Genomic DNA, 23,794 nt, shown 5'->3' with positions numbered 1-23,794 from the left:
AAAGACCTTTTTACACTATGCTTTGGGGTTTCTACAGACTAGACCAGAAAGCTCCCAGAGAGTTGTTTTAAAATTAATTATTATTTTTCATTCTTTTCATTTTTCATTTCCCCCTCTGATACATGAATACTTGTCAACATGATACCACATTATCATCCGGGTGAAAGGGGCCAATTTCCAATTGATATGTTATTGCAAAAGCCTGGGGCCTGAATGCCCACTAACCTCAGCTCCACTAACAACTTTCCTCCACTACTTCCTGTCTTGTTAAAGCATCAGATGACCCTCACTTCACTGCAAACAGAGAAATGTTTTGCTTAGTATGTTTCATGTGCACGTTCCTTTATTTCTTAACAACATACTGAAAACATAAAAGAGGCTGGGGAGTACAAGGAAGTTGATTTCATGTGTTCTCATGGCAAGCTTCCTCACTGGGCAGCCAGCAACAAGCATCAATTCAAATTCCTCAAGTGAAATCCTGACCCCATTGACGCCAACGGAAAAACTCTCATTGACTTCAGTGGGATTAAGATTTCATCCCTAAAGTTTATATCTTTTTCTCTTATTAGGCATCATCTTTGTGTACACAGATATGGTTTTACCACAATTGTTATTTCTACAACAATTATTATTTTGATCTGTTCAGGAAATCCTTGCTTTACCAGATACAAACAATTTACGATCGTAGCCTCTAAAAGATTGATCCTGGATCCCCATCTCTACATGAGTAGTCATATATGTATTTATTTAATTACTTATATATTATACATAAATGTACCAGTCCTAAGCTCCTGGCATATTTGCTATCAATTAAAAATACAGTTGTATCAAAGGAAAAGAAAAAAGTTTGAGCCATTGGCTACTCATTATCCCCAAAAGCAGAAAACAATTAACCCAAGTCAACCCAACCCAATTTATTCATGTGATAAACTTCCTCAAAATCAATGAAACTACTGATGCATGTAAGGACTACTGAATTGCGTAAGGGTTTGCAGGTTCTGAAATGCTAAACATTTAAGATAGGTGAAAGGGTCTTTTCCCTTGGCCAATTTTTAGTGTAAAAATGTACTACATGGCTTCGTAAGTGTGTCTATTTAATAGCTGGGATGTAGTGAGGCGACAGCAGCTTGAAAATCCAGTCCTGGTTTCTGAATCGAGGATGCGATCAAATTCTCCATAGTCTTCAAACTGAAAACTCAAAGCCCTATTTAAGTATCTTTAGAAAAATGTCATGGCAGTGATCTTTACAATATTAGCTATAGGCAAGACACGTTAGTGAGGGGAAAGGCATTTTTTTGGATTGGAAATGTCAGTACTGTTTATATAAATGCTTTTAAACAGGCTCATGCTTCATCATAACTTTTCAGAAGTGAGGCAGGGGATCATGCTACTGCTCTAAACTAATTCATACAGTGAAGTTGCTACTACTTAATGCAATTTTGTGCCTGTAAGCAAGGCATATATTACACAAATGGCAGCAGTTAGCAATCTTTTCTGACACGTTTATCCTTTCAGACTGAAACTCACTGTCTTATTACTGTTATTTTTCCCCATCACATGATCACATACTGACTACCATTTAAAACTTAAAGAAACCACAGCCATTCCTGTCACCCTTCTGTATACAACTTGTTTTAAACTAGTTTCTAGTACTTTAGCATTTAGACTGAGGGCCTTCAGGTAATCTTCTCAATTAGTCTCTGTGGCTTTAGAGAACAGGAAAGTGCAATTCTCTTAACAGTGGCTGAAATTATAGGTTCAGGCTTTAACCAATCTGACAAAAAATATATAGATATATAGAGAGACAAATTCTGGACCTTTTGGATTATTATAGGGCTGGTAAAATATGTAATGGACTTTTGGAAGACAATTGTGCGATTTCCATTTTGGGGAATTAAGGTAACTATTCTTTTTATCCATCTGGCAGGTGATGCATCAGTCTCTGTATGTTTGCCTCTCTATATATCTGTCCTCTCCATCTTCCCAGCCTCATCTGCATTCCCAATAAACTCCAAAACACTCTGTTCAATCTATGTTGAAACTTGAATGGGAAGTCATGAGCCAATTGTTTATTCATTCTCAGTGAAATTATTTGATAGTTGATTTATTGTTTTCGTCTGTGAAATTCGACCTCATACATTTATAATTAAAAAGGGTGCATAGTAGTAAATTGGTGTATTTGTCATTAAAAATTTGTTAGCAATGAAAATGAAGAAGCATTCACTATAAGAAAAAAATTAGTTTACAAACAGCTGACACTTATTTGATTTGTTGTATTGGTATTTTAATTGTAAAAAACACTATTTAATCATATCAATATTTAGCAGAGACAGGCCACAGCTGCAGACTTAATATCTGGATCCAAACTTTCCAAAAGTTTGAGGGTATTAAGATTGAAGGTTTTGGTTCAGCCTATTATACATGTAGAGGCACACCACAAAACTTTTGAATTTGAATGTTCCCAAAATTTACTGGTGGGTAAAATTCAGGTGTCTCACATATGTCAACCAAATGAATGGAAAAGGTCTTATAATTTTAGTGTTCTTTTCTCCCCTTGTTGCGTAAGTGTCACACAAAGCTGATTCTTCATGCTTTTGTGTGGGAGAGAGGGGGAGCTTCTTGAAGAAAAGGGAAGAAAATAATCGTTACCTGAATTATTTGTTGTCTTTATGTAAGCTTAAGCTGGGTATCAGGAATTGTCATAACCAGTTTTATGATTTTTTAAAATTATTATTATTTCAGTCAGTATAAGTGTAGACTTAGCATTAGTTTTCCAGACCTCAAGATGAGCTCTGTGTAAGCTCAAATGCTTGTCTCTCTTACCAACAGAAGTTGGTCCAATAAAGGATATTACTTCACCCACCTGCTCCCCTTTTTCTAGATCATTTATGAACATGTTGAACAACATAGGTTCCAGTACAGATCTGGGGGGGAAAGGGGGGACGGGACCCTGCTATTTACCCCTTTCTATTGTGAAAACAGATTTATTCCTACCCTTTGTTTTCTATCTTTTAACCAGGAACTGATCCATGAGAGGACCTCCCCTCTTATCCCATGACTGCTTTCTTTGCTTAAGAGCTTTTGGTGAAGGACCTTGTCAAAGACTTTCTAAAAGTCCAAGTACATTGTATCAACTTAATCACCCTTCTCCATATGCTTGTTGACTCCCTAAAAAATTCTAATAGATTGGTGAGGCATGATTTCCCTTTACAAAAACTGTGTTGACTCTTCCCCAACATATCGTGTTTATCTATGAATGATAATTTTGATGAATATATATGTACTTTCCTTTCACATCACAGTTTGCATTTGTGTAGAAAAATTGAGTTTAACATATATAGATAAACAGATATTTGGTAATTATTGGGTGGAGTATGTAGCATGTGTTGCTTCAATACATACTACTCTTTATTGTGTATTGCAAAGGGAAATGATATTGTGTCAGCACCCTTTTCCAACTCAATGTGAGTAGATGGTCTGTAAGATGTGTAGAAGGGTGTTGTAAGTTTTTGGGGGGAGGGATATTGGGATTAGGGTTTGTATTTTGTTTTTATTTTTTGGCTGGGGATCAGAGAGAGAGATGTTGGTACATCTATTTTTCCCAAATATTTTTAGCTTAAATGGCTGATTTCATTGTACTTTTTTGTTTGACATATGAGCATATAACTCACTCCTGAAGCCATGTATCACATCCAGATAGAATCCTAATGGAAACTTACATTTGAAATAGTTTACGTGGGTTATCAGGAACAGACAGTTGGGCATGCTCAGTTTTCTTCTGCCCTATTTCAAATTAAGGATAAGAAACGATCTCATACTTTTAAGCATGCTTTTTTCTGTTAGATATCTCTGACTGAATTTTTGACAGTGAAAATTGTGTACAGTTATACTCAATCCACTCTCACTCTTTGGTTTTCTTCCTGAAGTCTCTGGGTGGGTTTAGTTATGACTTATAACTTGAGCATAGTATTTGGGGAGAAACTGAAAAAGTAGTATAAATGTAAATGTAAAAAGATACAGCTCATTCTGTCTTTGAAATTGTTGGTGTGAAAAGAACTGAACAGTGTTTTATTTAAACAAGGTCTGCTTCAACCTTGATTGACTTGCAGTAAATTGCCTGGTACGAGAGGCAAAAGGAAGTGGATAGAAAAATGGCAATCAGCACCAAATGTTTCACATATTGATTGACAAGCACCAGAGATGTGTTAGAGTAAGATAAATTGGCCAACAGGGCCCATCTTGACAGCTCCTGAGATAGGAAAATTGTTCCTGTTAATTTGCCGCTGGGACCTTGTCATTTATTGGGATATACATTTGAGTTTCTTCTAATTGTATAAACAAAGTTTGGATTCCTATGTAGCATAGTTCAACCTCCATTTGGTAATTTTTTTTTGTCTGCACCTTTTCTGAGCTGTATTTGTAAATGGCTGTAAGATTGGGGAGAAGGGAGTCATTTAAAGAAGCGGTTTAGCCTGAAATGCAGTGCATTATTCTACTGTCATTATGCATTGAACCTTAGGACCAGTTTGACTTCAGTGGGTTTTGCCTGAGTGAGAAGTGCATAACAGGGCCTCAAATCAGGTTCGTAGGATAGTCGCATCCAGATTTATACTACTTCATCCTAGCAAATTTAATCATTACTATAATGAAAAGATTTCTTACCTTTTTAACACATCTCATTTTGTACTTGCAAATGCCTTTTAATAAGGTTACAGGTTTTTTTAGTACTGCAGGGTAAAACTCCCTTTTCTATAAAGAAGTCTTTTCATCTCTGCAATTTCTTTTCATTAAAAGGACATTTTATCTTTTTAATTTCCTGTACTGCTCTCCCAATGTCCCCATTAATTATAGTGGCACCCGCTAGTGCTGAGATAGTTAATGGTCTGACAGCCTTTACATTGGAATCTTCCATTTAGAAGGGTTTTACTTGGTCTATAAAAATTTGATGTAAAGTGAAACTTAACATAAATATTCTCATAAATATTCTCAGCTCAGGAGTGAATGTTTGTTAATTTTCTTTTTATTTTCCTTTTTTTAATTCAGCAGATTCTGGTGTTAATTTATAGCATGTCCAAAGAGAGTGGATGCTTTTCTTTGGTGTTTTGTTTTATCTTTAATCCTCGAACTCTCAACTCAACATTGGCTTTAAAAAGAATGAAATTGTACAGACCATTATTCCACATTGGAGACTGGTCAGAATTTTATTTATTTTTCATTTACACTGGTCATTTGTGGCTAGACTCTGGTGTTGCCACAAACCCTGTGTATTGGGAAGTGCATAGGTGTGCTGTCCCAGAAGCAGCACAGGGAAGGAATTGGGTATTCAAGTCTCTCAGCAGACATAGTGCCAGATTTTTAAAGGTATTTAGGTGCCTAGATTCAGATAGATTCCTAGTAGGATTTTCAGAAGCACCTAAGCACTTCAGATTAATTTCAATGGGAGGTAGGCACCTTGGCACTTTCGAAAATCCCACTAGACACCCATCTACTTACATACCCCAAAATTCCACTGAAGTCAATATGGACTGTAAGGAATGCAAGATTTGGCCTTATGAAGGTAGAGAACAGATTAATCAACTAATACGGGAATACAAAGAGTAATGAAAGTTTAGCTCCATGGTGTTTAAATATTGTAGCAATCACTACAAACAATGGTGTGAGCTGAAAAATGGGTTTTCAGTCTTTCTTTTGTGTGTTTTTTAATAATAAATATCCAGTAGCATCCTTTATCTTGAACAATCCCGGTACTCTTAACAAATTGTCTATATAATAATTTATCCCACTGCTAAATTACAACCATATCTAGGGTGTATTGCAATGGTTGTTTAGCATTAAGTACACAGCAGCACTCCATAGAAATTTAGGACAGGAAGCAAATGAGAATACTATCCTCAAACTGCAGAAGTAACTAACAAGTGATGAATTTAATAAGTCCACTCAGCCAGAATATCCTGTGAGTATGTTATGCTATTTATTTGCTTTATATAGTGCTACAACATGAACTATATCTCTGGATTATAAAGCTAGTAATTGATCTGTTTAGACACTCCAGTCTTCTTGATTACCTAAAGCAAAATATTTATCTGGATCCAGTGATCAAAATTATCCACAAGTGACTGTCTTTATCAAAAGGGCACAAAGAGTTAACACCAAGTCTGCACTACATTAGTTGGAAACTTCACATTAGGTCTGTCTGTGACTTGGACAGAGTTTACTAAATAATTTCAGCTCTGAGTTTTCTCGTATTCGTTCAAGAAGGTGTGATCTTCTCCACCTACCACTGACTTTAGGCACACGAATCACTAATTGTTCTTCTACTCCCAGGAAATGGGTTTCTCTGTAATACAGGTACCAAAAGCAGTTAAGACCATAGTCAATAGAGGTTGTCATTCCCCAGCTTGAGCAATATGTTGATGTAAATCAAAGCTTTCTGAGGATTGATTCTTTATCAATAACTGGCATTTGTGTCAAACAGGGTTGGGGGAATCAGGGGAGATTCTAATAGTAGAAACCAGCTTTGTTTCCGGTTGTAGTCTAAACTCAGCTTTGGTATGGGGTGAAGATCAACTGGTGCGCTTGCATGCACATTTACAAAATATATGGTAACTACATATCTGAGGTCTGAATTTAACCTCTCTACTGGAAGATTTCTCTGGCATGAACATTCAAAGCATATTAGCTGATACAGGTTCACACGCAGAGAAGTTAAATTTTTTTCTTCCCAGCTTTTAAATTACACCTTCAGTTTGAAATCACACAAAGTTTGAAATTCAGTCCAGGTGAGGTCCCAAGCAAGTCTCTGGGGTGAATTTCTCCCAAATTATGTCCTGATTTTTAGGACTTTGTTTTTATCCACAGCAATGGTGGAAGTAGCTTCGAGACAATGCCTTATATAGTTCAACTATAATGATATATGAATAGCTTGCTAAAGCCTTATTTTATGGTGATCATGTTAACGATAGCTTGCTTGATTAAACGTACAAGTGGATTTGTCCATTTCATCGTATTCTAATGATTGGCTAAATCAGAAGTACAGTAAACATACAGCACAAAATTTGACTTTAGTGAATGATGAAAAAAATCACTGGAACAAATTATTGTTTTCCAGCTATGAAGATATCATTAAGCATATGCCAAGTAATCAGCTTGGAAGTGTAATAGGTTCATGAAGGAAAGGAGTTTTCTAATCTTATTCAGTGATGTTTTTCCCAAGACAGCAACAGCTTTTATAAAATGAGGGTTATATCTTCTCATTATAGAATCTAATCTCCCCAAAAGACATTCAACAGCTGCAAAACCCTAACATCTTTTAGTTGTAAATTGTTTTTATTATTTATCCTCATTTAACTAAAAAAGAAAGGGCTATCAGATGATTTAACAAGACAAGAATTTAGTGACTTTAGCTTATGACAGCAGCAGATAATTTCCTCACATACTGATCTTTTTTGGATCTGTTTTCAGTATGAATCTCCGGTTCTCTTTAATGTCCAAATTCTGCAAGTTTTACATAGGCCGTATGTGGATTGTGTAGGAAATGGAGAGTTTAACACTGGTTATTAAAATTAATCATCTCTCTTTAGCACACATGTGGATTGTGATAACTTTTTTCAAAATGCACAGGAAAGTCAGCTATCTGTGAGTGATCACTCTCCAGATAGTAGATACTTTTCCACACAAATTTTAGTAATAGTACTTTGCACTGATAAGGTGATTTTCATGTTCATAGCACTTCACAAACATGTTATCTTCACAAGTAAGTATTTCTATGCCTATTTTACAGAGGTTAATTCAGATTGCTCAAGGTCACAGAATGTGAAAGCAGTAGAACCAGGACTCAAACTCAGGCTGAATCGAAGCCCCTGAGCCACCTGTGTGCACTTTTTCACTCTCCCTCTGTCAAAGATCGAAGGTCTTAAATATATATAATATATATATTCCATTGTATATTGTGAACGTTTCTGGTTTTTGAAAAGAAAACATGCTCAATATGGAAATATTTTACTATTTAATTTCTAATTCTCTCAGTCTTTTTTACTTAGTTTTTCTTTGGTCCTTAAAAATAAATGACTTTTGTTTGGTGGTTGTTAGATAATTTAATGGTTCATTTAGAGAGAACTCTGTACGCAGTTTCTCCTTCACTGCAGGCAAAGTCTGCTTAGAATAATGAGCAATGCAAACCCAGTTAAACTTCTTTTGTTATTTTCATGAATATTATCTTAACTTCTCTTTTACCTGTTCCTTGCAATTTGAAATTACAGATTCCTTTTTTAGTTTCAGGCCTGAGGTCCTGCAAACTTAGATATTGAATTAATCTTCGGCCTTAAGAGGAAGTAGCATGACTCCAGCAGAATTGCAAATGAGAATTATCTATTTTTATTAAGACCTCTACAAAAATCCGCATCCTTAACACCACCATGTGCTGTACAGTTTATAAATTGGGCAAATGTCAGACCTACCCTGATACGATAATTGTCTAAGACCCTGTTCAACTAAAGAATTGTATATGTATTATGCTGATAATGGACAAATTTCAGAACCTAGCAAAAAACAGTTTGTTACATTAAATCATATCATGTCATTCTAAATCACCTTGGAGAGAGATGAACATTTCCAGGAGCAAAAGTAGAAACTGTGGATTTGATTTTTTTACTCATTTTGAGAAGTTTCTTATTACACAAGTAATCCCATCGATTTCATTGGGACCACTGGAAGCATAAGCATTATTCAGTGTGACTGAGACTGGCTGAACTGGGCCTTGCATAAATGTGTAATTCCAGTTCAAAAAAGCAAAGGATGGTTACTCACAAAAAGACCATTTATTTATTTTTTAAACACAGGACACAATTTGACTGACTGGACCAGTCTAGCCTGTATTGTATGTACTTGTGCATGACTTCATGTTTTTGTGTTATCTTGACTCCATTCACACCATAGCAATAACTGGTGCTTATTTTGCATTACATAACCAGTGAAAAGGCTAATCCCCAAGGCATGTTGTTTCCTTTGTTTTGTAAATCAGGTCAGTTTATTTTAGAGTTCAGTGGTTGGTTTATTAACAATGTTAAAGCCATAGTAATGACGTATTTCTGCTGGTTCATTGCTATTGTAAGTCATTTTGAATATTTTCTGTTTTCGCTGAGTCTTTATTTTTGGCCACTGATTTAAGTATTAGGTTTTTGCTTCACCTCACACAATCACCTTCTATGACTTCCTAGTGTGACACTGTGACCCAACCACTGTTTCACCCCGCCTTGATGAACCTTTAGGAATTGAAGACCCACATTTTTAAAGGGATTCAGTCATTGCTCAGCTGAGTGGAGCAACGGCTCACCCTTAGGCAGTCTGCTGCCTAGTGAAATTTTCAGTCCGCAGGTGGCGCCATGCTGCTTAGGTGCTTTATCAGAAACTGCCTGGGGACAGTTAAGTGTAAGAAAGGGATTTTCAGAAAGCGACCATCTGACTGGGGAACCACCTAAGTTAGCCAAGAGTGAAATGCAGAAGAGAGCCGCAAGGAAAGGAGAGATGTGCTTACACGTTTAAGTGGCTGACCCAGTGCACCTGGCTATTGTGCCAGAGGTAGGTGCCTCTCTCCACTCTCAGCTGTGAACCTTGTCCTGGAGTTAGGTACCTAAGCCAGATTAGCTGCTTAAGTAGTCTATGCCCTGGCTTCCAAAACTGTCTATCTCTCTCTCTCCCTCTTGCTTATGCTCAAAACCTCTCTCACACCCATCCTACAGTCACCTGTGCTCCTAGTTGTGTTTGTGCAGATTCTGTGCTGCCCATCCACCTATTGATAGCCTGTATCTGGCCTTCCTGCTGCGGGTCTGATGAGTGTTAGGTCTTAGGTGTGCTCAGGTCATGCCTCCAGAATTGGGCCTTGCTGGCAGGATAGGAATTCCCCTGCCTACCTTCATCTTGAGCCTGGGCTCTGAGCAGCTCATTAGCTGTGGGGTGTGACAGCAATGCTTAGGCTGCTTTGAAAATGCTGACCACCAGAAACTTAGAGGTCTTAGGCACCTAGGGGGGTTAGGCAGTGCCTGAGCTAAAGATTGGAAAATGTCAGTGGTGTCTATGTGGTGGATTTAAGTGCTTATGTGTCTGTTTAGGCATCTAAACCCCTAGGCCTTAGGGACATCAATAAATCTGGAGTCTGGAGAGGACTGGGTTCCACATCAGACTGTCTCCTCTTATGAAGACCTTATTTCTCCTTTCATGTGCACAGTGGTCACACTAAAAATATTTCTCTTAGTTTGACTGTTTTTGCCAGTGTGCTGCTTTAAAAGGTTGGAGATTTAGAAACATTTTAAGTAACTTTCCTCTGTCATACCTCTCAGCTGCCCCTTGCTTTAAACTCTGATTTACTCCTGTCTTCTCTCTCTTCTATTCAAACTTGTTTGCATTATTAAAAGCTGCATTATAAAATTGAAATGATAGGAAGTGTCACTGATGCTAAAGAAATTGATCTCTCATAATCATTTAAAATTTTCTTTCCTACTTTTCTTGTGTACCTCATTTTGGACCCTTCTCTAGTCTTGGCAGGTTTTGAAGTATGTGACAAAGAGGGCTTAATTGAGTTCTCTTTAGAGGTAAATTATTGCTGCTGCTGACAAACCAACATGCTCACTATTGAGCAATGTCTCACCTTTCTCCTGGGAACTGAAAGGACATATTAGTCAGGAGCAAATGAGAATGTGAGGATTCGAACCCAGGCACTCCCACGTGAGAACCCTTATTCCCTGGTTCTCCAGGCTGGCCTCTTTTGAGTGCATGTAAACAGCAAATGCTGTTTCAGTTATAAAAATGGAGGCTGGTGTTACTAAACCAGAAAGCAGGCTTTTTATTTTCTGGTAACCATTCTAATTTCATCATCCATGGCTCAGAAAACTTATGTTCCTAGTGCCAATTTTGACAGTACATATTTAATTTATTGAATCTGACTTTTATTGAGAGTGCCCAGCTTGAAAGTCGCCAACCATAGACAAATCCTGCTTTTCACAAGTATTTGAAACACAGCTTATTCTTGCAAAACAGCTACTCAGTGAAAGAATGGCAGAGAGTCTGCTGAATGTGCTGTACCTCAGGAAACTTTCACATTTATCTGCTGCCTGCATAATATATATTGCTGTGCACTGCGAAAACATGCATCTTATGTTATCTAATTGTTTCCTGACACATTTAGCAACATTTCACACTTTTTAAAGTGACATTAACATTGCTGACAGTGTAGGTGCTTCAATTAGTCTGGCTTTGAATTGGAGCCAGAATGCAGTGCATGTCCCCTAACTGTGCTCATAGAAGAAGAAAAACATACGATTCATGAAAATGGGGACTTTGCCAATATTTTCACGTAGCTTCCTATTAATTGTGTCAACTCTGTGTATTTGCTCAGGAAAGGGTAGGGTAAGCTTCCTTTGTTATTTAAATCACCTCTAGTTATAGGCCAACATTGTCCACCACAGATACCCACCATACTACTACTACTTGATGTCCAGAGGCCTTCTTCCATACTACTACTAGATAAATGCGGTAGTTGCCAGTAAGATATTGGCATTTGCTGTTTGAAAGTAATTTCTATTACAATAGCATCGTATGTCGGTACAAAGTATAGGAAGTATTTGTATTTCCACAGAAATGCATGTTATATTCAATGAATGAATGTCAACATTTGAATGTTCAACACTATATTCAGCTGTCTTTATTATTATGGTTTCAGTTATAATGGAAATACCTCATCTTCTTTGCTCTCTGAAAATATTCTCCTCTCCCCTTGGGTACCTTTCCAGCTCCCTGGCTATCTGCGTTTACCCTTGGGTTTCCCATTAGGTGTTATCTAATTGATCATTTAAGAAATGCTGATGTGAAAATTTCCCATCCTATTGTCCATCCTGTGCAGTGTGCAGTAAAGTCTGTGCAGTTTCATTTTGACCTACATATAGGAAAAGAAAATCATGTATATTTGTGTCCTGGTCCTCAGAAACGGACCATACAACAAAGATAGCTGGATTCAGTAAAAGACATGCATTTGGTTGTATTTATGTATTATACAATATATAAATTATGTGGACCATCCATGTTTATCCTGTATATGGAAAGATCGCATTTTAGATAAGTACAAATTAGGTATGTCACAACCTCTCGATTATGAAGATTACCAGTTTTATAAAGCTACTGAAAATCTCATTTTGTTTATAAATGCCCTCAGCTATGGTAGGCTAATTTCTTGATGTCTTTCTAAGTGTAATTTTTCAGAGAAGATATGCTGTTTAACCACAAGAAGTCGTTGTGTAATATGTTGAAGATACATGTACTGGTGCAGCAAAAACCTGTGGAGACAGCTCATTTGTTAACCCCATAAATGAGATTCTTCAAATGGGAAAAGCCCAAGAATGCAAAGTTACAAATAAAATAAGCTTCTCACTCTGTTTATCATTATTAAGTCATAAAAGGTGATAGTCTTTCTAAAAGGATGTTTTATACAAATGCATAATTTATGATTCATTGTGGAATGAAAAAATTTTGGGGCATGCGCCTCCTCCTGTTGAAGTTAATAGCAAGTCTACAATTGACATCAGAGAGAGACGAATTGATCACTTGGCCATTTTTAGAGCACTGTACTCTCACTGACTCTGTCTCTCTCGTGTGTGTGTTGAATAAACAGGTCTCTAAAAAGGCCCAGGGTTCAATCTCTGTCTCTGTAGGAAATTTAATAATTTTACATGGCACAAAAATATGAATATATTTGGCCAATTTACTGGGATTACAGTACAGATGAATGGGCCCATTAGTTCTATTTTAAGAAAATGCTCTAACAAGTAAATTGTAATCATCATGGCCTTTGACTGCCTCACTTATATTCTGCCCACTAATCTATTTCCCCTGGTACGTACTCTAATTTTCCATCCCTGTGCTGCTTCATATCGCTGCCTTTTTTTAATTAAACAACCTGCCCCCAAATAAAATAAAATAAATCCTTCTCATCAATATGGAACTTTATGTCAAAAAATTTGGTATCACCCACTTTTTCTGAGCTACAAATGAGAACTAGATTAATTATTTTTTTCTCTCTCCTTCAAATGTCTGGCTTTCTAGGAGAAGGGATTTTTTTTAAAAGTCCCAATATATTTGTTAAAAGCTCTCTAAAATATTAAATATTTTTCTGTAACATATGTTTCATATGCAAAATACATGATGGCGTGTTGTAATATAAAGATTTGATTGGCATTCGGTTGAGCTGACCGACATAAATTTGAGGCATTACCATTATGGAGTAAATTTGGTCAAGACAAACTCATGCCAACGAAACATAAACACAAACACTTACACCACTCACACTCCCACAAAATAACCTTTGATATAATACAAGACTATATTCCCATATGGTACAGCATATGCAGATTTTAAAAATATGAAAAGTCTTCTCTCTTCCTTTCATCTCACATGTAGTGTTGAAACAGAGCTAGTATGTGTGAGAATTCGTTGCACACACTATATACAGTGTCACATTCCTGTCTGAGGTGTGTCAAATCTCAAACCAGCTGCTTGTTTCCAACAGAATGTTGCAGAGAAATAATTAGAAGCCAATTCTGCTCACTCATTTTCCTGGAAAGTTTAGGATATATGCTATATTTCATATTAATTCTGCACAAATTTGATGATGATGATGATAATAAAAGTTGAATCTTGTTATCAGTATTACAGTTATTTCCTGGATCAGGTTAGTGAAAAGGTCTAGGGCTAGCAAGTTGGTGACTGGTCATTGCTATAAAGTCTAGTTCTTTTCAGGTTAACTTGTGTTTATGTTTATGCCCATAGTACATGCTAAAGGTGAAAGCAAATCCCATAACAGTTTTGTGTGTGTTATTTTTATGAAAGAAACACAAAAATGCATATAGAAACATAAATGGCCTGTTAGAGCAATGTCACTGATGTGAAGATCAATTAATTATCAAATGTTTGTAAAGTGTTATGAATGCAAAAAAAAAAAAAGCAAAAGTTCTAAATATTGTTACAATTCATGTTTCCAGATCAGTGGGGATCGGTTGGAGTCAGCTGTTAATAACCACCATAACTCTTTCTTTGTACACTGAATTTATATTTCTTTCTGATACTCTTTTTTTGACATGCAGTGCTTTGTTTCGTATACGCTCTTTTTTCCTTCCACCTTTTACGGTCTGTCTTGCCCAGTTAGATTGTAAACTCTTTGGGGCAGCAACATTTTCACCTTTTATATGTGTACAGCGCATAGCTCAGTGGTGCTCCAGTCTCAGTTGGGTCCTGGGGCACTATTATAATACAAATAATATAATAATGATATTATTTCATACCTTATGTAATGTAAGGTTGATCTCTGCACACTTACGTAATTTAAGCAGAAAAGTAGTTCGAAGCTGCACTATCATTTCATATGCATAAAGTTCCTTCTGCAATTTGGTGTGTACCACTAGGGAACTTCCCTAGGTGTTACTGTACAATAAAGAAAGCTGGGGCTTCATAATGCAAAACAGGATGCATATGGTAAAAAACAAAAAAAAAACACCAAAACCAGATGCTCAAATTGTGCATTTTCTTCATTGCTGTATTTTTAGAAATGTTGAAAATGAGGGTGCACCATCTAACATAGTCGTCTTATGTCTTTAATGTTTGTGGCTAGCACATATGCAGCATATCTTCCTATGCCTCACTGACCTTGGCAGCATCGCAGAGGTCACATTTCCACATGGATAAACTGTTCTTGAACAATTTCTCCAACTCACCAAACAGAAACCATTTTTATTCCTTCCAAAATCAGGCGTGCAGGTGGTCTTGTACTTCCCCCCCACACACACACACCCTGCCCCCCAAACAGACATAGTCATTATGGACAATTAAAAGAATATTGTGTCACCCATCTGTCAGTGTCTGGAGGAATAGACTAAGGCAGATCTTGGGCATATGGGTCCTGTTGTCAGAGAAGGGGGTGGTGCAGAGACTCAAAGACTGGGAGTGAGGCAACATTGCCCTATGCACCTGATTTCAGCCAGCTTCATGTTGGGGTGGGCTGAGCTGCCTCACTTGGGGGGAAAGATCAGGACTCAAGAGTTGAAGAAAAGAGTGCATGGTGGGTGGGGAGGGAGATTCTGTACCTGGAAGATGGGACTAGGAAGAAGTGGGACTGAGAGGGTGTGAAATTGCGGTTGACCAAACCCACGTTCAGCCTTAGCTCACTGTGGCAAATGTGACTTGCCCATTATACGTGTCTACAGTATTCCTGAGCAGAGATGCAGAAATGGCTCAGTCACTGAATTCACACAATGGAGTCTGGGTTGTGTGTTAAGGATTCCCTTATAATACTCCACTGTCTCATAACTCCTAGTTATGGCCCATTTCTCACAGTAGTATAATTTCATTGATGGGAATGAGGTAATTCACATTGATTATACTTATTACTGTCCCATGTGTTCATTAGTATTGATGGGTACCTGTAGCAAAAACATTCTAAGAGGGAGGTTCAGGCCGGATATATTCTGTGCTACACTCATACATCGCTTGTCCCATGACTCCAATGAGCTCCCATATTCGGGCCATTGGAGGCAGTTGTCATTATTAGTGACAAAATTCTGCATGTGCTTTTTTACTTGTTTTGATGCCCGCTGTGGTCACAAATGGATCGGGCTATGTCCATATTTGAAATCTGCATTCATTTCTACCTTTGGTGAAATGCTGTTGTAAGGTCAATTCATAGCTACATATGATTGCCACAACTGGATGTTTTCCTCTGTTACAGAATTTTGCAAGAAATCTGTACTTCTAATACATCATGTCCAGGATCCTGCAGAACAGACAAAAGCAAGAAAGTATAAGTGTCATCACTATGTTTTAGACATATTATATACAGTCTTGCTCCCAGTGAAGTCAGTGGCCAAGTTCGCATTGACTTAAGTGGTTTCAGGCTCATAATTTGTCTTTGCTTCCCATGCTTACCATCTGGCATGTTTCCTAGTTGCAGGAAAAATATGTGAGTAACCTAATAAAACATGGAAATTGCTTAGCAAATACAGTAAAATTTACTATACAGGAAATATTGTTGTAGACAGAACATCCAAAGTAACTAAACAGCCTAATTACTTGTCAAATTGGGGGCTTCATAGAGTGTACACAAAGAATGTAAACAAAGAAAAAAATTACAAAGAATATTGTTCCAGTATCTCATGCTTAAATTGCATTGGCATTTTGATTGTGCTGCAGTTGCATTGAACATTGCCCATAGTAGTGCCTCTGAAAACGTTACTTCTGGGAATATTACAGGGATAAGAAATAATTGTCTGTCTGAGACACAGGGATTATATACCCCAGGCCATTCCGGGGTTAGCTGCCTCAATATGGAAGGACTATCATTCATCTTTTCTCTCTTCAGAGGTGCTGTAGGAACTGTATTTTAGTGCGGGTCCGGTCCCAGTAAACATGCAGCTAGAAAGATGGCAGAAGAATGGTTTAATTTTGTATTGCTTTCTGCAGTTTTCTGCTGGTGGGAAGTGGGTCTGATCATTCTAAATGGCTGAACAGGAAGTTGCATGGTTTTGCAAAACGGAAAAGATAAAAGGTGTAACCAGTGATTATCTTTATGTATCCATTTTGGCCACTAAGGCCCAAGTCCTGCCAAGCACTTAAACACATACTTAACTTTTAAACATGTGAGTAATCCCATTGGCCTGTTAACATCAATGGAAAGACTCCCATTAACTTTAATTTGTCCCTGGATCAAACCCTAAGCACTTTGCTGGATTGGGCCCAAGTGATCTGAGATACAGAACAGGAGAAACATAAGTACTCTGCTGAATTGAGGGGTAGACATATGCTTAATTTTAAGCATGTGCATAATCCCATTGTGAAAGCAACCTGAGGGAGAGCATTACTTTGATTTAAGAGCTGGTTCCTCACCTGCATTTTAATCCTGGGACTATGCTTTCTATGGGGTTTTCTTTCTGTAATAAATTATAAGTAACCAAGGGGTTGTTTTTGTATGAAAACTCTTTGGATCAAATGCTGAAATTGTTGTGACTCGGATATGCAGAAGCTCAGCACTCTCAGGGTCTGGTCCTTTCGCTTTCTTATTTGTGGACATTTCTGTGGGATAGAAATGGAGCTAACTAGGCCTCCCCCTCCCCCCTTTTGTTTAGCTGTATCTCATTCATCCAGCATCAGCTCATCTAATCAGTTACAGGCTGATGCTGTGGAGACATTCCTGGAATGACTTCACAACATAGCTGATCATTCTGAATATGATACAAAGGGGCAAGTTGGTACCAGTGGTCAATAGGTATTTTGATTCTGCCCCAACTGTAATCATATATACTAATGGCCAGTTTTAATGTGACTTTTTTTAAAATATTTTTTCATTACACTCATTGCTGACCTTTGATCCCTGTGTCCTCTTTCCCAGGTCGTCCCATTCCACCTACATCCTCGTCTAGCCTTCTCCCATCTGCTCAGCTGCCCAGTTCCCATAATCCTCCACCAGTTAGCTGCCAGATGCCATTGCTAGACAGCAATACCTCCCATCAAATCATGGACACCAACCCTGATGAGGAATTCTCTCCCAATTCATATCTACTAAGAGCATGTTCAGGGCCACAACAGGCTTCCAGCAGCGGTAAGGAAATTGCAAGCATATGGAATGTGATTATGACCTTTTTTGTGTCATGTTTGCAAGTATATGTCTGTATCATACAAAATGGTGACTCCTTAATATGAAAATGAAAAAAAAATAACAATCTTTTGTAATTTATTGAACATAAGAACATAAGTTTAAATTTTTTGCATTTAAGTTTTTTGGGGAAACACTGTGTATCATATTTATTTTTCCTTTATTTCTCTGTAGAGTATTTCTTTTATATTAAGAGTGATTTAAGGCATGTAAAAACTATTAGTGCATCCCTGTTATTGAGAGAATAATTTACTCAACTAGGTGGTATGCCTTGAAGCAGTCTCTTGTAGAAGGGACATGTCTATAAGGTACTGTACACAATGGTAGTGGTTTGCATGTTTATAGATTAATGATGTATGTAAAACAAGTTCTGAGGCTGTATACCAGAAAGCATGTCCCGCACCGGTTATTGTGTTTGTGCTCTTGTTTCAATAATATATCTAATCCTAGCTTGTCAGTCTACATATAACTAAACTATTGATGTTTTCAGAAAACTAATTTATCTCTGGAAAACATTTTAGTCCCAGTTTTCAAAAGTGGGATCTGATTTTGTGTTGCCTCTGTTTGGTGCCTCAATATTTGGGTGCCCATCTTGGGCCAATAAGGCCCATTTTCAGAAATGCTGAGCCCCCATGACTCCATCTGTAGTCAGTGGAATCTGTGAATGGTCAATGCTTTCTGAAAATGAGGCTCAAGATGTCTCAGGCTAAGGGACCCAAAATCACAGGCTACTTTTGGAAATGTTAGGATCACAGGTCTTCACTTATTTTTTGCACTAGGTTATTTTGTCAAGGAAATGCATCCAGTTGATATGGACCATATTCAGATGTGTGTGTGTGTGTAATTCCTATTAACTTAAGTGGGAGTTATCAGAGGACAGCATCTGACCCTTAGTCTCTTGCCTGGGAAAGTTTCAAATATTCTTTATAAAAACGCATTTGACCCTAATTCTGCTTAACGATGCTATTCTGAACTTCTGTTTTGGAAGGTTATTCACCTACTGTTGTAGTTAATGTACATTTAAAATCCTTAGCTAATAAAAGTGTTTTACTTACAATTTTATAGCCTTGACATTTAACCACAATGAACACACAGAAAAGTGACAGAAAAAATAGAAGATGCAGTTACTGATCACTCCCAACTTCTCCCCAGGTCCTCTGTTCTCTATAATGATGTAGGTCTGCGTGACACTACAGATCCTGTGTGGCACGGATCTTTTTGTATTTATGCACATGCCCTGTAAATTTTAATTATGAAGTTTGCTGACCAAGATATACTAGCGTTAAATCAGATTACAACACATTGGTGCACCCAGCAGAGTCATCTGCTGGATGTAGTCATACATGGCATCCCAAATGTTTGACTGGAGAATGGAGAAATGTGGCACTAAAAAGCATCTGCAGGTTTAACTGAATGACTCTTTATATTTCATTTTAAATGATAAATTATCATTGCAAGTCTTTTATGTCTTAGAGCCTCGGGGTGGCCTTGGCCATGTTTCATGTTGCTCTCAGGCTGTGGGCTGATACTATGTACCTTTATAGTATACTCAAAAATGTTTTGAATTGCCTTTTTAAAGGTTGGTATAGCTCAGCATTTTGGCTCTGTGCCCCACCATAACCATTTTCAAGCATGCTCCATTTTCCCCTTTAATAACATATCGGGTTTCTCAAGAGGGGAGCTTATTATGTTTCATTTCTAATTTTGAAGGTACCACAAACAGGCGATTACCTATTACCTCATTCTGACCACAGATGCGTGCAAGATTCTTTGAACAGCACTTTGCTCTTCAGAACTTGCCAGCTGCCTTAAATAACTAAATAAGTATTCAGAATGTTTCCTTTAGTGTACAAGTGAACACTGAAGATACTAATATTTATCTTAAATAGGTAACGCTCACATGTTCTTAAGCATCAGCTTGTCTAAGTGCTAAGTGTTACAATAACAAAGCTGCTTTCTACCTGCAAGACTTTCAAAATAGAGTATGTCATCGACAGAGATGATCCTGAGCTGTAAAATTCAGACGTGAATCATAATCTGATTTTTTGAATGACTCTGAAAATTAAGTTGTTTAGATCCAAGGTTTCAGTTCAGCACATTATAGAGAGGGGAGATAGATTAAAAATTGGAAACTAGATCTGTGTTTGGATTCTAAACCCCTAGAAAGTTCAGAGTATTTTGGATCTAGGGCTTAAATTCATGCCCAACTCTGATTATTAATGCATGACAAAGATTTTATCTTTAAAAGCTGTGCTGCAAACACCTAAATAAACATAGAAGACCATATAAAATGTGAAGAATTCTCATGCTGATCACGTTACTTAATAAGGGTGCTCCCGTTTGGCTGATGGTATACTTATATTTGCCTCAACCCTATGATTATAGGATAACTCCTAAATGGGTTTAAGATGTGTCTTCCTGGATGTGAGTTGATAGCCATCCATATGTACTGACCTGGGCTCTTCGCGATAGCCTTTCTTGATATATTTGGAAAATGCATATGCTTAAAAAAAATTACCTAATCTAATCTTCCATCAAATGAGCAACCCATTGTTGATATTATGAAAGCCTTTAATCTACCATAAATCTTTATTAGAACTCATCAGAGCTTCTAGTTTGAGAGAAATGTGATTATAGCACTCTTAAAATGACATTACATCATTGGGGTGATTGGTTTATCATTTGGAGAAGCGACATCAATCATAACTAGCATAACCACACAGTAAATGAATTCAACCTTTCTACTATGGAACAATGACACTATAATTGCTCAAAATCAGGCTTAAAATGAAATCAGAAAATGCACTTTCTTCAAATATGATGTTAACTTAATGGAATATATTATTAAAAATCATGTTTGAGGAAATTCTATGTAATTAAAAATATGTGGAAATGTATTCCTTTTTTCTCTCATTAGAACCTGATTTTAGTTGCAGAACCATTTTATATGCAACAGAGATTATGCTGTTTTTAATTGAACGCCGATCATTTATGTTTTCTACTTTTATTTCTTAATATACTATGCAGCAGAATTATATATTAAGGAGGACAAAAGGCTGTTGAAATATGGTGCACCTGCTGGTAATATTTTTGAAAAACTCACAAATATTATAGAGGAAAATGAGACCAAAAATGTGTAGCATTTTATACATGTAAAGATACCCGAGGGCAGAATATTTCCATAAGAGGTCAATTTTGTCACTATCTAGAATGGTTTCTTATAGTTAACATGGAAAACAGGCTCATTTTCTTTTGTTGTATAGACACAGGATATGCTTTTTTGTGATTATGTTTAGAAATGACCTTTATCTAATGAAAATATTATTTTGATGTGTGCATTCAAAAATGGACAATAGTGGTTATCTGTCCATAGGCTGTACATTTCATAGATAAACAGGATAGATTTTAAGTTACTGACACTCATTTTTTCTTGTCAAATTAAGATTTACTGCTATTTGAACATCAACCCTGGAAACAAGAGAAGTTTGTGTTTTCTGTTTTCAGTATAACTAACATACCCCTGGATACAATTTATTTTCTTCTGAAATGAGTACCCTCTTGCATGATAAATTTTGTTTCAATTGATAGTTAATTAGAGCCTTATTTAAGATCCAGCACTATACTTTCATTTTTAATCCTCTGAGTTCTATAGATAATATGAAAGCAAATGCAATGTTAATTTCTTTTTGTCTGCATAAAGTATTTTGAATTTGAGAATAGGGGAAGCTAGAAATTTTACCAAGCCCTGAGACTGAAATCTGTTCTTCATTTGCTCTGAGCTGTTTTCCAATGGGTTACAGGAATCTAAATGAAAGCAGAATTTGGCCCAATTTTTAGTGTTTATGTATCTTTTGACACGGGTGAACTAATATAAAGCATTTGGCCCAATATAACAGTATACATTCACCGAGCAAGATTTTGATTTTTCACAGGTGCCATTGTGTCTGGGGGGACGGCAACAGGTGGAATGGTTATGAAATGTGCAGTTGTTATTGAGTATGTTAATATAAATTATTTAACTCACTGGTTTTGACCTTGCTCTCAAAGGGTCTGGTTCTGTGTTAAACTCAAAATAAATAGTAACAAAAGTCTTATTAACATGACCCAAGTTTGATATGATCACACATGTGGAATGTGAAACATAGAATCATAGAATATCAGGGTTGGAAGGGACCTCAGGAGGTCATCTAGTCCAACCCACTGCCCAAAGCAGGACCAATCCCCAACTAAATCATCCCAGCCAAGGCTTCGTCAAGCCTGACCTTAAAAACCTCTGAGGAAGGAGATTCCACCACCTTCCTAGGTAATCCATTCCAGTGCTTAACCACCCTCCTAGTGAAAAAGTTTTTCCTAATATCCAACCTAAACCTCCCCCACTGCAACATACTATAATGCTGTGTGAATGCCTAGTTAAAAGGATCTACTTTCCTCAGAAAGGTACTAAGAGGTACCACAAAATACAGCAGGGCTTCATATTTAGAGATTTGGATTCAAATGCTCATAAACTACCTTTTACTGCAGTCTGTTCCAGTGGATACAAAGCATTGCTCTGAAGGAATCTGGTATTTTTTATTATTACATCACCCCTGAAGGTCTTACTCCAGATTCTCTTCTAGGAGTGTTCAAAGCAGTCTGCTTTCTGACCTTCTACAGTTCAGAGTTACATAAACAGATGCCTCCAGTATCCAGTAGTATAATTTAAAACCCTATGGAAGAAGTCATCCACAGAAAAACAATGAAGTCTCCCGCAGACAGTGAAGTATCACCCCCCACTGAATGGAAAAGTAGTTTCTGTATCTATCGGCTTACATAGTAGAAAATAAAATAGCAACAAGAAAAATCCTGAATCCTTAACTTACTTTTTTCCATGAAGGATCGACTTCATGTTATTTAAAAGACTAAATAAAAGGGTTTGGGTAACTCGGTAGGTAGCACCTTCATCTTTTTGCCAGAAGGACATCGGTTTAAACTGTAGATAAGAAATCTAGGCATGCATATCCATCCCAGCATGATTTCAGTGGCTGCTGGATTGCTAGAGGAACTATTCTTCTGTATTAAACTGGACTCAATACTGATGGTATTAAAGATCCCCTGGCACTTTTTAAAATAGAATGCACTGCTCAATTTTTAAAAGAAAAATATATAATCTCCTTGGAAACAAACATTGGTGCTTGAAAGGTCCAATCCAGCATAAAATCCTCACTGTCAACCATCTGCACCACTCATGGAAAAGATGTAGATCTTGGAGCTGTGAAAGGCAAACATAAAGCATTTGGCACTAAGGCTGACCTTCCACAAAACTTACTTATTAATTTAGCTCTATAATGGCATCTTTCACCACCCAAGCGGTGTCTATGCCTGCTTTCACCCCATGATTCTCTAGTCTCATAGGACTCCTCATTGGTGACTAACCAAACTAGTGAAATATAGTTCCACCCTAATTCAAAGTAACTTTTTTTGTGAGGCCTATGGAGAGACACACAGGGCCTCAGACCATTTCAAGAAGAGTTTACTCTTCCTGAGAGCCCTCCTCCTGATCACTGTCATGTAGGGTTGCCAGGTGTCCAGTTTTTGACTGGAATGCCCCGTAGAAAAGGGACCCTGGTGGCTCCAGTCAGCACCACTGACTGGGCCATTAAAAGTCTAGTCGGTGGCACAGTGGGGCTAAGGCAGACTCCCTGCAGCTCTCAGAAGCAGTGGCATGTCCCCCCTCTGGCTCCTAGATGTAGGGGCAACCAGGGGGCTCCGCACGCTGCCCCTGCCCTGAGTGCCGGCTCCGCAGCTCCCATTGACCGGGAACTGTGGCCAACGGGAGCTGCAGGGGCAGCGCCTGCAGATGGGGCAGCGCACAGAGCTGCCTGGCCCACCTCTGCGTAGGAGCCAGAAGGGGGACATGCTGCTGCTTCCAGGAGCTGCCTGAGGAAAGCGCCACCCGGAGCCCTGCACCCCAACCCGCTGCCCCAGCCCTGATCCCACTCTTGCCCTCCAAACCCCTCAGTCCCAGCCTGGAGCACCCTCCTACACCCCAAACCCCTCATCCTCAGCCCCACCCCAGAACCCACACCCCCAGCCGGAGCCCTCACCCCCGTCCCCGCATCCCAACCCCCTGCC

The 23,794-nt window shown here is 37.9% G+C and overlaps 1 protein-coding gene across 2 annotated transcripts in view; it reads left to right on the top strand.

The window, feature by feature from the left end:
* Positions 1 to 23,794, top strand: part of TENM2 (teneurin transmembrane protein 2) — an 828,204-nt gene that overhangs the window by 452,364 nt on the left and 352,046 nt on the right. Inside the window, exon 3 of one of the 2 annotated variants that reach the window (XM_026660851.1) lies at positions 17,420 to 17,629. The exons of the other annotated variant lie outside the window; for it this stretch is intronic. Within the exon in view, the coding sequence (XP_026516636.1) occupies positions 17,420 to 17,629 (210 nt within the window). The remainder of the gene's footprint in view (positions 1 to 17,419; positions 17,630 to 23,794) is intronic. 2 annotated transcript variants of the gene reach the window in all.

This window comes from Terrapene carolina, unplaced genomic scaffold (genome assembly GCF_002925995.2).
Source record: "Terrapene carolina triunguis isolate 2854851 unplaced genomic scaffold, T_m_triunguis-2.0 Scaffold838, whole genome shotgun sequence".
NCBI classification, from domain to species: Eukaryota; Metazoa; Chordata; order Testudines; family Emydidae; genus Terrapene; species Terrapene triunguis.
The sequence above is the reverse complement of the archived record's forward strand: the minus strand, read 5'-3'. Positions and strand labels throughout refer to the sequence as shown.